Source organism: Pteronotus mesoamericanus, unplaced genomic scaffold, assembly GCF_021234165.1.
Source record: "Pteronotus mesoamericanus isolate MK-2021 breed Mesoamerican mustached bat unplaced genomic scaffold, CSHL_Meso_final scaffold_85, whole genome shotgun sequence".
Taxonomy (NCBI): Eukaryota; Metazoa; Chordata; class Mammalia; order Chiroptera; family Mormoopidae; genus Pteronotus; species Pteronotus mesoamericanus.
The window spans coordinates 65,952,185-65,968,602 of NW_026555329.1; the positions used below are offsets into that span (position 1 = coordinate 65,952,185).

The following is a 16,418-nucleotide window of genomic DNA, read 5'->3' on the forward strand; positions in this document are numbered from 1 at the left end:
AACCTTTTGTCCCCCAACTTTAATACCTGCAAACTGTTGCATCAAAAAAGTCGATTATGTAAAAAAATAGAATGATATCCGCTATGGTACAGGTTTTATAGAGTCATAGGATTTTTGGCGGGAGGGGCCATGAGAGCCATTTGGCCCAGACCCCAATTTCAAAGATGAGAAATGCCCACTGGATAAAATAACTTGTCATGGCCCACGCTTCATAGATGGCAGTCCATGAATTAAAGAAGGACCCATGTCCTGAGACACTAAGTCTAGCACGCATTTTAGCATCAGGGCAGAAATGTCCTGTCTTACTTAGATGTGCTCTCAGCAGCCAAGTGGAGCTTCTTACCCCTGCAGAGAGAGGTAATAAGTTACCTAACCCTTTTTATGTTCATGATGTTATTCAGTCTTTAAAACAACTATGAGGTTGGTATTACTGTTTTATGGGTATAAAAGTTAAGCAACTTACAAAACTTTACAGTTGAATATAGCAGAGCCTGGATGGAGAGTCATTCAGAGTTGGAATGAGAAACAGTACACAGATAGCATTAAAATTTAAAACATAAAGTCAGCTTTTATGAACAGAATCTGTATCTCTTCCGAGTGACCTTTTGAGGTGTAAGCATAAAATCATTGAAATAATTGTAATGCTTCTGATAAGACTTTATTATTATGCAAGAGTGGGTGAAAGCATTATCTATTCTTAATAAAACATTCATAGTAGGTATTCCCTTTCCTTTCTGTGAAGCAACAGCGGCATCTGGTGGTTTCATTTGGTAACCACAGTTTGTTTTGTTTTGTTTTGTTCGTGTGTGAGCTCACAATGTAAGTACTTTCCTGAGTCCAGTCATGGCTTGAAGTAACTAGAAAGTTTACTCCACATAGTTGCTCAATATAATGGCTTTAAAATGATGGTTTCTTTACTCAGAAAAGACTAATGCTTATATGAGTAAGATTTATAACTTTTTAATAAAAACTTTTATATAAAGTTTTTATAACTTTTTCATTCCTGGTTGGTATGGCTCTCTCTAGATTGAGCACCGGCCTGTGAACCAAAAGGTTACCAGTTCAGTTCCCAGTCAGGGCACATGTCCGGGTCATGTCCCCAGTTGGGGGCCTGCAAGAGGCAACAAATTGATGTTCCTCTGTCTTTCTCCCTCCATTCCCCCTCTCTAAAAATAAATAGATAAAATATGTTTTTAAAAAAGATTTATCACTTTTTGAAGCTCAATGAATTAATTGTAAACAGAAAATGTACTGGCTTTTTTAAGTGTATAGGATTTCTTTTAAATAACGTTTAAAGTTCTTGTCTGATTATAATGTTGATATATACTATTGCAGAAAATTGGAGAAAAATTAAAAAATATGGGGAAGAAAATTAAAATACTCTAGTTGTGCCCTGCCTGGAATCAAACCAGCAACCTTTCTGTCAGTGGGACGACTCTCAACCCACTGAGCCACACCAGTCAGGATACCACTGTTAATATTTTGCTGTAATTACCATATATAGTATATATTTATTCATATAAATATATACATATTATTTTAGAAAGTAAGTACTTTGTTTTAACTTCACATAGTACAACTTAAATATTCACAATATAATTTTATTAAATATTCTTGAGAACGTTTTTTAATAGCTACACATAATGTTTCACTACTTACTGTATCTTGCCATGTATAATGTGCGCTTTTTTGCCCAGATTTTTTGAGGGAAAAATAAGGATGTGCATTATACCTGAGTATAATGATTACATGCTATAGGTATAATAATCCCATGTCTAATGTGCATAAAAACATAGGTGCGCATTACACACACCAAAATATGATAACATTTTTTAAATGATTATTTTTGCCCTGGCTGGTGTGGCTCAGTTGGTTGGAGTGTTGTCTCCGTGAACCAAAAGGTCACAGGTTCCATCCCCAGTCAGGGCACATGTCTAGGCTGCAGGTTTGGTCCTGGTCAGGGTGCATACGAGAGGCAACTGATCAATGTCTTTCTCACGTCGATGTGTCTCTCCCTCTTTCTTTCCCTTCCTTCCTCTCTCTCTGCAATCAATAAACATGCCCTTGGGTAAGGATAAAAAATAATGTTTTTTATTATAGTTGGGCTTTTATTTCAATTTTCTCTGTATAATTTTAAAATGAACATCCTGTACCTAAACGTTTGATCTCATTTCTGATTATTTCCTTAAGATAGATTCCTGGAAGTGAAATTACTCAGCCTTAAGAAATGCTCTGAAAGGGTAAGATTTGGTCCCTGAACTAAATCTTTATTTTTTTAATGATTTTTTAAAAAGATTTTATTTATTTATTTTTAGAGAGAGGGGAAGGGAAGGAGAAAGAGAGGGAGAGAAACATCAGTGTGTGTTTGCCTCTCGCACATCCCCCGCTAGGGACCTGGCCCACAACCCAGGCATGTGCCCTGACTGACAATTGAACTGATTACCCTTTGATTCCCAGGCCAGCACTCAATCCGCTGAGCCACACCAGCCAGGGCTGAACTAAATCTTTAGATCTGAGGTACATACAAACAAACATTTGTTGTGAGAGTAGAAAATGGGCAAATTTTTTTTAACTTGCTGGTCGTAAATGAGTAAAGGTTTTGCTTTGGATAGTGTAAAGAACCAGGAGCAAGGAAATGTGGCCAAGTGCTGATGTTCACAAAATATATTTCCCCAGAACTTTCCATCTTACTTAATTAGTACACTGAGTCTTGCCAGAGAGACAGAAAGAAAGAGAGAGAGGAAGAAGGTGACCCTTCTTAAGTGAACATAAACAAAAAGAAAAAACATTCAAGTCTGGAAAATCTGAAATGGCACCCATGGAGCTGAAGGCTAGCTAGGAAAATGATTGTCTGTTGGGTTGGAACAAGGCAAAAAGGTTGAGCAGGGCCCGCTCCAGGCAGTATCTGGTGATGCAAGAAGTGGGGTTAGTGATAGGTATCAGGAGGTATTAACAGAAAGAAAGGAGAGCAAGGCCTGGAGCGGGTGACACTATGTCAGGGAAGGAGTTGGAGCATCCTTCCTGGAACTCTTAAGACACCTCAAAAGAAAAGGCAGCCACAAAGAGAGCAAGGCCTGGAGCGGGTGACACTATGTCGGGGAAGGAGTTGGAGCATCCTTCCTGGAACTCTTAAGACACCTCTAAAGAAAAGGCAGCCACAATTAGTTTACTTTCACTTACGACTTTACTTTTAAACCAACTGGAGAAAGCTGAAGTAAATCACAAAATTATTGAATGGCCAGAGCTAAATGGATCTTAAAGATTATCTAGTTCAGCCTCTGACAGGAAACAGGTAAATAATTTGTCAGGACAAAACATAATCCAGGTGCCCTGGTGCCTGTTCCAGTGCTTCTTCTATAAGGCCATACCTCTACTCTCATATTATTCTTTGGGTGCTAAGGAATGCAAGGCTTTTAATGCTGCTACCATATTAGGAATCAAGATGCAGTGCAAATACAGTGCATTTATGTCTCCCATGTATTTTTTGTTTCCTCTGCTTGTATTTTAAAAAATAAACATTTAAAAGTCTGTCTCCTTTGTGAGCCGTCCAAGATGTAACATCTGTAGAACTTGATCTGTTTTGAGCAAGCCAGACTAGCAGATGCACTACAGTGGAAACGCCCATGGAAGTTTCCCTAAAATGAAACAAATGGTTCTCCTGGGACTCATTCTAAACACAATGTTGAACATTTACTACAGGAAGGAAAACATTTTTTCTAAATAATATTTCTAAAAGGTTTCCCTGAAACTTTTTGACTCTTAGTCTTATTTATATATTGGGTGAGCCTAATACTCTCAAAAATCTTGGATATTCAGTCCACATTACATGTATGCCTGTCTTGATTGCTTCAAATTAATTTGAGAGAGAGGGTAATTTTCCATCCACCAGACAGCAATTCACATCTATACATCTCCTACTCCTACATTCTCCTATCACTGTAGACGTGAAGAATTTCCAAGATGTTAGTTTGGCCACAGTGCATACTCATTGATTTATATAGCTTCTGTCACCAGTATATGTTTGCAGGCCCCGAAATCCATAAGGACTCTTTATTTTTGTCCCTGAATGATGCTTCTATGAGTAAATACCTGTTTCTAATCTGACATCCATCTGTTATAGCTGGTTGGGTGCTCACAAGATATCAAGAAATATACAAGAGAAACACCTGGTTAGAATTAACCATCTGCCATTTTTATTCCATGCTGCAGAATTAAGCAATTTACTGCAATATGGCTTGATAAAGGAGGGTGGGGGTTGATTTTAAAAATCCAGCCATAATGAATATCAGATCCATCCAACAGTTTGAAATCTACCAGAATAACTCCTAGCACTTACAAACATAGCTTATATAAGTGCAAAGTACATGGGGGTAAAGTTCTGTCATCTCTGCTCCGATCCTAAATTAGAAAGCTACACAAGAAAGCTTGCTTGAATGAAGTTCTTGTGTTCTTGTATCAACTTTCTAACCAGTTCTTGTTCTACGTAGAGTCTTCCAGGACTGGCAGCTGTGTATTTTCAGATTAAAGATACTGCATGTTTAAGGCCTCAGTGTGTGAAAGCAGGATAGAGAGGATGTAGCATTTCATATGGAAGGCCTCATCTAAACTGACCAACAGTGACTTCCATCCACCAGTGGAAATAAAAGCCTTTTAAGTGCTGAGATAATGAAGGGCATGCCTCATTACAGGAAGCTGGGGACAACAGCCAGTTCTGCTGGAGGAACCTCTTTTCCTGCATCAACCTTCTGAGGCTGCTCAACAAACTGACCAAATGGAAGCATTCCCGAACCATGGTGAGTGCGGAGTCGGGTCAGGGAAGCGTCCATCTGACTGAATTTTTTAAATCTTCTGTTAATACACAGCGACTTACTGCTTTGCAAGCTCTATAGATAGACACTGAGTGTTACATAATAATTAACCCCTCCTAATTCTGGACAATTTATTCTATATGAGATAATTACTTACATTTCTTTTCAGAGAGCTGAATATGGACGCCCTCCCCGCCCTCAGTGCCACTCTGATAGAGAAGTTAGCATTGTTATTTGGATTATAGTCAAAAATCCCAAATGATGCAGGTCTAAGATTATTCATTTCAGCATTGTTTGTGATTATGAAAGATTGGAAACAACCTAAATGCTCATTAATATGGCACCTATTTGTTAAATAACTTACAGTACATCCTTAGAATATTATACACCAGTTAAAATGAATGAGACAGTTCTATACCAATATGAAATAATTATCAAAGGATATTGCTTTTTAAATAATCCTTTCTTTTTAAAATATACTGATTCATTTTAGAGCTAGAGGAAGGGAGAGAGAAAAACACACACACATCAGTATGTTGCTCCACTCATTTCTGCATTCATTGGTTCATTCTTTCATGTGCCCTGACCAGAGATTGAGCCCACACCCCCAGGGTATTAGGACAGTGCTCTAACCATCTGAGCTACCTGGCCAGCGCAAGGTATAGTGTTTTTAAAAAGCCAGGTATGGAACAGCATCACAGGATATGTAGTTGGCTATCATTTTTGTTAATAAAAATAATTAATGCATACTTACAATTATCCTCAGAAGATAGACAAGAAACCACTAATACTGGAAATGAGATGTGTGGCTGACAAAATTTTTTGCACTTTATGTCATGCACTTGGAATATTAGAAACTTTTAATTGTGAAATTATAAATAGAGTGGTTCCTCTCTGTTCTTAAAGACTAAATCTAAGTAGAACCTGGACCATAGGCTTTTTCCCCAAAAGTTCTGCAGGGTAATCTAAGGCCAGGCAGGTTTACCTTAATCTGTATGAGTTGGAAATTCCAAGTAACTTTAGATTTTTATCTGTCTGTCTTCATTTTCACCCCTCTTTAAATGGACAGATGCTAGTGGTGTTTAAATCTGCTCCAATCTTAAAGCGGGCCCTAAAGGTCAAACAGGCCATGCTGCAACTTTATGTCCTGAAGCTGCTAAAAATACAGACCAAGTACCTGGGGCGCCAGTGGAGGAAAAGCAACATGAAAACCATGTCGGCCATTTACCAGAAGGTGCGCCACCGCATGAACGATGACTGGGCCTACGGAAACGGTGAGTGCTCTCAGAGCTCTTGGCTTCCAGGAGCTGCCTGGGGCTTTAACAAAACTAATCAACATTTGTCTCTCGTGGTATGAATTGTTAGATATTTTGGATGAGAAAATATATGATTATAAATTAGGTGCTGATATAACAAATGTTTCAAGGACTGCCCCAATCCATGTACCCCTGTCCTATGAAAATACATTTTATTAAACAAGTAAATTGAGAAATAATTATCCCCTGTCCAAATCATTCCTTTAAATGACAGGTTTTTCTGAGAGATTTTTAAAATTAAAATAAACTTTTATTACTACAAAGCAATTAGAAAATACAAGTAAGCAAACTTTTTGCTATTACCATTTTTACTACATATTTGTTTAACCCGAAGTTTGCCACTGTTAATATCCTATTGTATACTCTTCCAGATCTTTTTCTCTGTATATAAATACACATTTTATTAAAATGAAAGCAGATCGGTCCTGGCCAAGTGGCACAGTTGCTTCTAGCATCATTCCATACACCAAAAGGGTTCAATCTCCTGTTAGGGCACATACCTAGGTTGCCAGCTTGATCCCTGGTTGGGATGTGTTCGGGAGGCCACCGATCGATGTCTGTCTGTCTGTCTCTGTCTCTCTCTCTCTCTTCCTTCCTCTCTCACTCAAATCAATAAAACATATCTTCAGGTAAGGGTTGGGGAAAAAAGCAAATTGTACATGCTATTTTATAATCTCTTTTTTATTTAACATTATCCCCACCTTTCCATATCACTACATTTTTTAATTTTATCTAATAATCAAGTTTATATTCAGAATTCACCATTTGCCCCAATGTTCTTTAAAGCTATTTTTTCCAAGTCATAATCCAACCCGGGACCACAGATTCCATCTGGTTGTTATATCCTTTTATTATTTTGAATCTAGCAGTCATTCCAGCCCCCACCCCACCCCCGCCAATCCATAACACTGACTAACTGAAGAACAAGGACAAGTTTCCTGCAGAATATCCACCTCCTAGATTTGTCTACTTGCTTCTTTGTGGTGTCATTTACCTTATTCCTCTGTCTCTGGTATCACCTGTAAACTGGAAGTTAGATCCAAAGATTTGATGAATTGAATTTAAAATTTTTGGCTGTAGTGCATTGTAGGTGATGTTGGGAGCTGCATTTATTGCCTCACATCAGGAGACATTGTAATATCTAGTTGAACTACCAAGACTTATGCTAAGATTAACCAGAGTTTGAAAGAATTTATTTTGGAGAGCTTTTTTCCATTGTATTGACATTTGTTGTGGTGGGATTTGATCATTAATTGCATTCAAGAGTTTTTGGTAAGATGACTAATGACTTGTCTTTGCTAGGATTTGTAACGGGCCTGAATTTGAGAAGATGCTGCTAGAATTTGTAACAGGCCTGAATTTGAGAACTAAGGGAAGCATATAATTGGCAGATAATAAGCCAGGATGCAACTTCTACTATAAGACACAAAGCACAATTAACTATTTAAATTCTTATAGATTTTTAAAACATGAAAATGTTTTATCCTGCAAATGCCACTTCTGTTGTTGCTGCCATCATGAGCCAAAACCCTAACTGCACTTCCTTATGATAAACCACTGAGTGTGGGAATAAGAGACCTAGGAAATATGATCTCTGGCCCTGAACTAAGAGTCTAAATGGAATAAACAGAAACAAAGTAGATTATCTGTTTTCTGTTTTTACCTCCATGGAAGCCTTAATCTCATAGTATTAATGTAAACTGACAAAGATTTATCATGTGCTGGGGGAGGTCTTAGGGAATCAGGAAAAATCTTTACTAATCGGTTCATTCAGATTCTTCTTGTTCTACCCCTTCCTACCTCTTCACATTCCTTGAGAGCTGGTGGTTCCTTTCCAATGGGAAACTCCCATCCCCAAGGAAAGCTCAAGAAAAGGAACTGAGTTCTATTTTGAAAAACATGATCAGCAGATCCTCAAATAACATCATTTTGTTCAATGTTGTTTTATTATAACGTTGATGAGATGCCTTTGGAACTTAACTCTCATTTATATCAATTAGCCTGTAGTAAGATTGTGTTGCTTAAAGTCACAGAACCTTTTGATGATGCCGAGTGAGGACTTACGGTATGTAAAACTAATAAGAAAGTGAAATAATGAAAAGGAACTACAATAAATGAAGTCTACCTCTCACAGGATCCTCATGTCCTTCTCAGTGCTAATCACTGTTACCGGTTTCTAGAGTACCCTTCTAAAAAAAGTCTTTATATATAAGCTTATGTATGTGGGCATGTGTGTATTTTTTAAACCTGAGTGACAGAATGTTATTTATTTACTTGTTACATTGCTTTTTACAGAAAAGGAAATTCCGAGCAGTTCCATTGTTGATATCCTGTAGACCGTGCTCTGTGGTAAGGGGAGCAGAGTCCTGAGTTGTGTCCTCCATCTTTCTCTTTTTCTCTGCCCATCACAGACATCGATGCCAGGCCATGGGACTTCCAAGCAGAAGAATGCACCTTGAGAGCCAACATTGAGGCTTTTAATAGCCGCCGATATGACAGACCTCAGGACTCTGAATTTTCACCTGTGGACAACTGCTTGCAGAGTGTGCTGGGGCAGAGGCTGGATCTGCCTGAGGATTTCCACTATTCATATGAGATCTGGCTGGAAAGAGAGGTGTTTTCGCAGCCCATCTGTTGGGAAGAGCTGCTCCAGAATCACTAAGCTCTTGTCAACAAAGCGTCTGATAGATGGGGGTTGGCTCCAATAAATGGTGCTCTGCCTATCCTGCCTATTCAGCCTCTGTTTCCAGCTCTAGAAGTGCTTGTCCAGGGAAGAGCTGGCCCAGTCCAAGGACATCCAGTGTAGATCAGGACATTCTGGGGGCTGCTGTCCCCAGAGATAGTGCAAGGCTCCCGAGTCACAGAAAATGATGAACTTACCCTGGGGTCATTTAGGGACCTGGTGGCCTGGAATGTCTCTTGCTGGGCTTTGACAGTCTCTTTTGTGGGACTCCTGCTTTAGTTTTGCCTGGAACTAGCCTAGCCTTTGCTTGGCAAGAGTGAGAAAAAGTTTATGGTGGCATTTGTTCCATGGCATTTATCATGGTAATTGGAGGTGCATGTCATTAAAGAGGAGGACACTTTCTTCTTGCTCCCCCTGGATTCCTAGGACTTACCAGAGGTCTGGCAAAACCAACTTTGAAATTAAGTCTGTATTTTAAATTTAAAATTTTAACATCTCTTTCTAAAATCATTAGTTTTAACATGATTTTGGAGCACTTGCACCTTCTTTGTGAAAGATGATGATTTACTATTACCTAAATACTGCATGTTATAGAAAAGTATATGGCATAAAGTATTTTTTCCTTTATTCCCTAAGAGATGTATGTTCAATGTGAAAATTATTTCCTTGTGTACTCTGTAGGGCATGGAGTGTTCTGCCACAACCTGTATGAAATTGTCAGGCCTCCTCTGAGAATGTCCCATGTTTTTCCTGAAACTACCTTAGTCTTAAAATGACTGAGTACACTGCAGAAAATTATTATTTTCATCCAATTCATTTTTAAAATGACCAGTTAACTACAGACGGTTTTATTTATTGATATGGTGTGTCCTTTTGTGCTCATGAACGATTATTGAACAGCAAGACAGCTTACCATTTTTCTTCTACGTTGATTAATGCTTACATTTTCTTTTTTTATGCTAGTGGTTTCAAAGTGTCATGTGGAGATTTAGCAGTACTGTTTCCACCTAAAAGTATTGCACATTTCTTTGAAAATATAAGAGTTGATGTACCAAACTCTTTAAACTTCTCTTATAGCAGAATCACATACTTCCCAACAGAAACAAGGTTTTTAGAAAAGTTTCCGATTCAGTCAGGATTATTTTATTTCTCTTCTATCCCCACAATTGTCATCTATATTTTCAAGCTTTTTTACTTTTAAGTCCCCTCTCCCCTAATGTAGACACTACTGAATCGTTGTTATGACTGCACCAGGCCACTTTAATTATACCAGGAGGTCTAATCCAAATCGGCTTATTTATACTCTGTTCTTTGTTAACCACAGGGTCATTTAGAAGTCATGATTAAGTTACAAACCCCATCCAAAGGAACTATATCAAAACTCTAATTAAAGCTTGGGTTTCGCCTCTTTGTGAGTTTGGGGTAGCAGCCTTTCTGTTTTTATTGAAAGGTCATGTAAATATGTAATGGAAGAAATTTCTTCAAATTCATAAATTTTATCAAAATAATTTACTGAGCATATCATTTATGAACCCCATTGATCTCTAATTTTAATGTGATTTAAGTATAAATAACTTTCAAGGAAAGAGCAGTCATCAATCTATTTCTTTTAAAACCATATAGTATTTAATTTGTGTCAAGAACAAATAAGTTGACCTTTTAAAAATATGCACGTGAATGCTTTCTGAAGCAAAGAGGTATGATAAGCCTTAACATTTCATACTTTCTTACAAATCTTCTCTAAGGGAAGATTAATTCTCAGTGCAGATGGAGAAATTGCAGCACCAAGGATAAGTGATTAGTTTCAAGTCACATCATTTTTCCACTGACTTACTGGAACTAGAATTCAGGTATTGACAGACAGCCCCATATGTTAAGGTAACCAGCTTGAATATCCCAATTTGAGAACCCACGTATGTTGTTAGGAATAAATTCAGATTGATCAGCTTCCAATGGTGATCACTGTTACTTCATAGAAGAACATTATTTGAGTGATTCATTAAGTAGAGGATTTTTATTTGTATTTCAGAAAAGTTTGTGTTGATTGTTGATAACACTCTTTATTTACTGAAGCACTTTAATAAAAAGAAAATTGAACTGGACTTAGAAACTTGGTCTTTAAATTCTTCAACACAGGAGAATCTTAAAGGCATATTAGGTATAGAAAGGATGAATACAATTAAAGAGGATGAATATATAAAATCTTGTATTAATATTCCCTGGGAGTAGTAACTGCAAAAGCTTAGAGACTTATGACAAACCTTTGTTGCTTGTCCATGGGTCTGGGGATCAGCTGCAGCTCTGCTCAACTCAGACCAAGCTCTGCTAGACTGTCCCTGCTTTATGCATCTCCCGGCTCCGAGAGGAGAGAAGAGCCCTCTTTGCACCATGCTATTCGCATAGTAAACCATACCATGCAAGCACATTTAAAATTCCTGCTTGGATGTGGCATTAAGTCAAACTGCTCATATTCCATTGGCCTAAAGCAATTAACATGGACAAGCCAGCCACTGGGCCAGAGAAGCACACTTCACCTCCAGGGCACCAGTGGCAACCGGACTGCCGTTGACACTGAGTCATCACAGCTTCTCAGTGAGCTCTTGAGATTGGTAATGGGACTTTCTTAGAGATTCTTGAGAATTTTGACAGATTTTCAGTGAGCATTTGAAAACCACCCATTTCAGTGCTTTATACTGATGCTTTCAGTTGTGGCTTTCTTGACTTTCCTCGTTCATAGCTCCCCCTCGCTCTTCTAATAATCATCACTGTTACATAAAGATAATCCTATCAAGAAGTGTTTTGATGGTTTCTGTTTCTCCCCCATGTAGTTATGGAGAGTTTTAATTCTTTCCCTTAGTTCTTCTTGAAATGACCCATATTTACAATAAAACTAGCTGAGGTCTAGCTGAGACTAGGAATGTAGACACCCAAAAGGCAGAGCCTGCAGGGCAAGACGGAGTTCCTGCGGGTCTTGAAGCGTGGGCTGCAGCAGGTCGGCGGCCATGGTGGCCTCTGAGGCTGTATACGAATGCTCTTTAGAACAAATGATGTGAGGGTTGGTACATTAGTGGGTGAAGACAAATAAGGAAACATACTATGAAGGCAACGAGCAGGTTTTTGGCCATCACTAATGGATTATATATACTACTGAAATGAATGGTAAAAACATTCTGGGATGTGGATGGAAGCACGGTGCCCCCTGAATGGCATCATCGGCTTCAGTGTATGACTGATGATCCTCCAGCAACAAAGCCACCTACTGCTCGTAAATTCATTTGGACAAACCATAAATTCAACGTGAGTGGCACTCCGGAACAGTGTGTGCCTTATTCCACCACTAGAAAGAAGACTCAAGAGTGGGTCCCACCTTCAACACCTTACGAGTAAAGACAATGGAAAACAGTTTAAACTTGTAAAATACTGGGCTTTTCATGTAATTTTATTTTTATTGCTTACTTTTAATGTGATTAAAATTTTTTGATAAAACAACAAAAAACATATGTAGCTGAGGTCCTAGAACAAAAATGACACTGGTTCATACAAACATAAAATTCATGACCTTGATCTCATCAATGCTATAATTAATGAGCTAAGTAACTACCTTAACATCCTGGCTTTGGAAGTCTGGGAATCTAGGTGTTAAGTGTGTGTTTAGGGTGATTTTCAGAAGCTAAGTAAATCCTGCCATTATTTAAGAAATACTGAACGTGGCCAATTAACATCTGCTCTACCTATAATACAATTCCAGGCCAGATTTTTCTGTATTAAGTGTGATAAGAATGTTTTCTGTAATAAAATAACATTTTACAAAATGCAGAACTTAGCTATAAACATTTGTAAAACAATCGGCTGGTTCTGTAGCAGCTAGCACTATCTTACATGTGTTTAATACTAATACATATTTTATATGATGCTTTTCAACAGGAGAGATCAAAAATTTTAGAGTAAATACAGCTACAGCATTTTATTATCTATATATTATAACCATTGTCTTCCTCTGGGCCTCCCCCTGCTTTCTTATTTTCTCAACCAGAAAAAAGATTATAGTGCCTTTCTGCATTACCCAGAGAGTGGCCCACACGGCATTGTTCTTGGTTCCCCTGTATGGAAAGGGGAACTTTCACAATGCCCAGAGTCCTTTATGTCCAGCAAACGAAAGAGGAGGATATCCTCAAATTCCTTGCAGGGAAACTCACTGAGGTGGCATCAACACTGACTTCCAAATGGGAACAGTACATCTACAAAAGGAAAAGTGATGGCATCTACATCGTCTATCTGCAGAGAACCCAGGGGAAGCTTCTGCTGGCAGCTCAGGCCATTGTTGCCACTGAAAACCCCGCTGATGTCAGAGTCCTATTGTCCAGGAACAGTGGCCAGCAAGCTGTGCTGAGGTCAGCACCTGCCGCTGGAGCCACTCCCACTGCTGGCCACTTCACTCCTAGAACCTTCACGAACCAGATCCAGGCAGCCTTCTAGGCGCCAAACTTATTTATGGTGGTTACTGATCCTGGGGCTGACCACCAGCCTCCCATTGAGGCGTCTCATGTTAACCCGCCTACCATTGCTCTGTGTCACACAGACTTCTCTGCACTCCGTGGACATTACCCTTCATTCCTTGCAACAGCAAGGGGCTCACTCAGTGGGTCTGACATGGTGGACGCTGGCCTGGGAAGTGGCACCCTCTCCCATGAACACCCATGAGAGGTCATGTTTGATTTCTACTTCTACAGAGATCCTGAAGAAATCGAAAAGGAAGAGCAGGCCGCTGCCGAAAAGGCTGTGACCAAGGAGGGATTCCAGGGCGAGTGGACGGCTCCGGCTCCCGACTTGACTGCCGCTCAGCCTGCGGTGGCAGACGGGTGTGAAGGTGCAGGTGCCCTCCCTGCCTATGCAGCGGTGTCCTGCTGAAGACAAGCGCTCGGCCTGCCGCCCGCACTGGGCAGGCCACTGAGCAGGTAGGAGCAATCACTGAGTGGTCTTAAGCAGTTCTTCCACAAACTCTTACACAGTGTGGAAATAAGGTCAATGGAAAATAGTTTCTAAAAGTTGTGTCCATTAAAAAAAAAAAGATTATAGTGATAGTGAGAAGAGTAATTTACCTCCCTTATAATTTCAACACTAAGCTACTTATATGGTGGCAATTTAACAATATGAGGAAATGTGTAATCTCTACAATAGGGCAGAACAAAGGGAAACATCAAAGCTCTGTTTATATTGGCAACAACATGCAAACACTTCTGGAAATGTGGGTGTAAACCCCGACTGGTAATTTTTGGAAAACACATGAATTAACTTATTGTACTTATTTTTCCATTAGTGAATTTTCAGGAGTGGAAAAATCACCTGGTATTCCTTCAGAATTCCTGGTCTGGAAAGTTCATAGAAGGTAAATCCTGAGAACCTTATGCCTTCAAACACCTTTTCCAGGTGAATGTATTTTCTAAATGTTTGGCTAGTCTAATATCCTTAAAATGTTAAGCCTCAATATTTGGAAGCAGATTTTCCTTTGGGAGTATATTCTTCAACTGAAAGGGATCTGAGCCCACCCAGGCCAACCCATATCCCCCCAGCGCGAGAATTCCTTTCATGGTGTCCCCCGGGGGCTTATCCCACCGCTGCTATTTCCACTCACAAGAACCTCACTACTTCATAGTTTCTATAGTAACAACTAAGCATCTACTGCAGAATTAAGTGCCTCAGTACAGTCAACTTAGGGTAGGTATTATTTAGGCCGGAGGAACCATGAACCTTTATAGACTCCAACAACCTAACTTTAGCTATCAGTTGCACCTTTTGTCCATTATATTAATTTCCAGGGCTGCTGTACCAAGTTACCAGAAGCTGAGTGGCTTAAAATAAGAGAAATGCATTTTCTCACAGTTCGGGAGGCCAGAAGTCTGAAATCAAGGTGCCAGCAGGGCTGCGCTCCTCCCAGAGGCTCCAGGGGAGCATCTGCTCCTCGCCTCTCCCAGCTTCTGAGGGCTCAGGCCTGCCTTGGCCTGCGGTGCATCGCTCCAACTTCCGCCTCCACGGTCACGTTGCTTCTCCCTCTTCTTATAACAATACATCCGACTGAATTTAGGGCCCACCAGGGTAAGCTCCTCCTCTCAAGATACTTAATTAGATCTTTTACCATATAAGGTGGTAGTCACAGGTTCCAGGGAAAAGGAAGACAAAAACATGTATTTTGTGGGACCACATCATTCAATCCACTGATGAATAGCAATATTGATTTATTTACTGTCCCTCTATCATTATTAGAGGTTTAAGGCAAGACCCAGAGGAAATGACTTTTATTTGTAAAATGTGTGATGTAGTCAAAGGAGATTCAAGTAAAAGAAAGAGTTTCAGGCTTGGGTAGGTTTTGTGACATGAGGTAGAAAGGTATAAAACTGAGGAGTACATTTATATATGGACAGTTTGGGTAAGAATTAAAATGTAAAAATTCAAGTAATTTTTCAGAGCACACAATGAAAAATGTAATCTCCCACCCCAGATTCCTATCTCATTCTTCAGAAGTCAACACTATCATATTTATTTTCTATTTTTTATCCTTCCAGCAAATTCCCACGATAATACCCATCTCCCCACCAACTTTTTTTTTTTAACACAAGTGACAGCATAATATATTCTGTTCTATACTTGCTTTAAAAAAAAATCATTTATCCTGGAGATCTATCTTCCTGTCTCAGTACTCTCCTATGTGACTATACATTTAATATATTAAATGGTTAACGCAAATAACTCTTCTCTAATACTGCTTACAAAATATTTTTCAGCTAGGAAGGAAGGCTAGAAGATATGGAAGGGAAGAATTGGGCGGGGGAGGGATGTTACGATGAGATGAGGTTAAGGTGGGTTCACTCAGTTCTCAGAGCAGCAGGCCAGAGCAGCCCGAGATACAATCTCCTGCCAGCAGTTCTGGCCTCTCAGGCTCCCGGCCCCCGGAAGTGTAAGGAGGTTGTGCCTGAGTGGGCTACGGGCAGGTGTTCAGACTGTTCTCCCCTTTATAACTAGTCTAATTTAAACATCAAAAAGCAAGGATTTTAAATTTTTACTTTTATTTTATAGAAAATAACTGAAATCTTTCTAAGGAACTGCATAAATGCAGAAGTCATCCCACCTCTGCTCAAACACCTTTGGTGACAGTGACTTCCTTACTAAATAAGACAGTGCCATCTGTCCCCTTGCCTTCAAATGGAAACATTACTTGAAACATGCTGTGACTTTTTGTTCACATGGTTAATGGAGCTGGCATGACAAAAATCCCCCGTGTGGATGCATGTGAAAATAATGTCTTCACCACAGGATGTGAGATGTTTTATCCAGAAAAGCCATAATGGATCAGAGAGAGTGAGGGTGCTGGACCCAACTTGGTGAATTTTTATATCAAGGCTCTGCCTCTATTAGCTGTGTGATAACTGATAGGTTATTTCATTTCTCTATATCTTAGATTCCGCATCTATAAAATGAGATAATACTACCTACCTTCTAGAATTGTAAGGATTATATGAGTCAATATGTGTATAGTGCTTAGAATAATGCTTGTACCCTGACTGGTGTGGCTCAGCTGGTTGAGCATTGTCCTACAAAATGAAAAGTCACCAGTTC

At 39.3% G+C, this 16,418-nt stretch overlaps 1 protein-coding gene and 2 pseudogenes across 1 annotated transcript in view; all 3 read left to right on the forward strand.

The window, feature by feature from the left end:
* The window catches only part of STRIP2 (striatin interacting protein 2), a 40,343-nt gene extending 29,444 nt beyond the window's left edge, over positions 1-10,899 (forward strand). Inside the window, exons 19-21 of the mRNA XM_054563999.1 lie at positions 4,689-4,793; positions 5,878-6,082; positions 8,536-10,899. Of these exons, the coding sequence (XP_054419974.1) occupies positions 4,689-4,793; positions 5,878-6,082; positions 8,536-8,786 (561 nt within the window). The 3' untranslated portion in view covers positions 8,787-10,899. The remainder of the gene's footprint in view (positions 1-4,688; positions 4,794-5,877; positions 6,083-8,535) is intronic.
* A 184-nt stretch (positions 10,900-11,083) lies between these two features.
* On the forward strand, positions 11,084-12,194 carry LOC129063232 (NADH dehydrogenase [ubiquinone] 1 alpha subcomplex subunit 12-like; annotated as a pseudogene).
* A 738-nt stretch (positions 12,195-12,932) lies between these two features.
* LOC129063233 (40S ribosomal protein SA-like) lies at positions 12,933-13,789 on the forward strand (annotated as a pseudogene).
* The last annotated feature ends 2,629 nt before the right edge of the window (positions 13,790-16,418 follow it).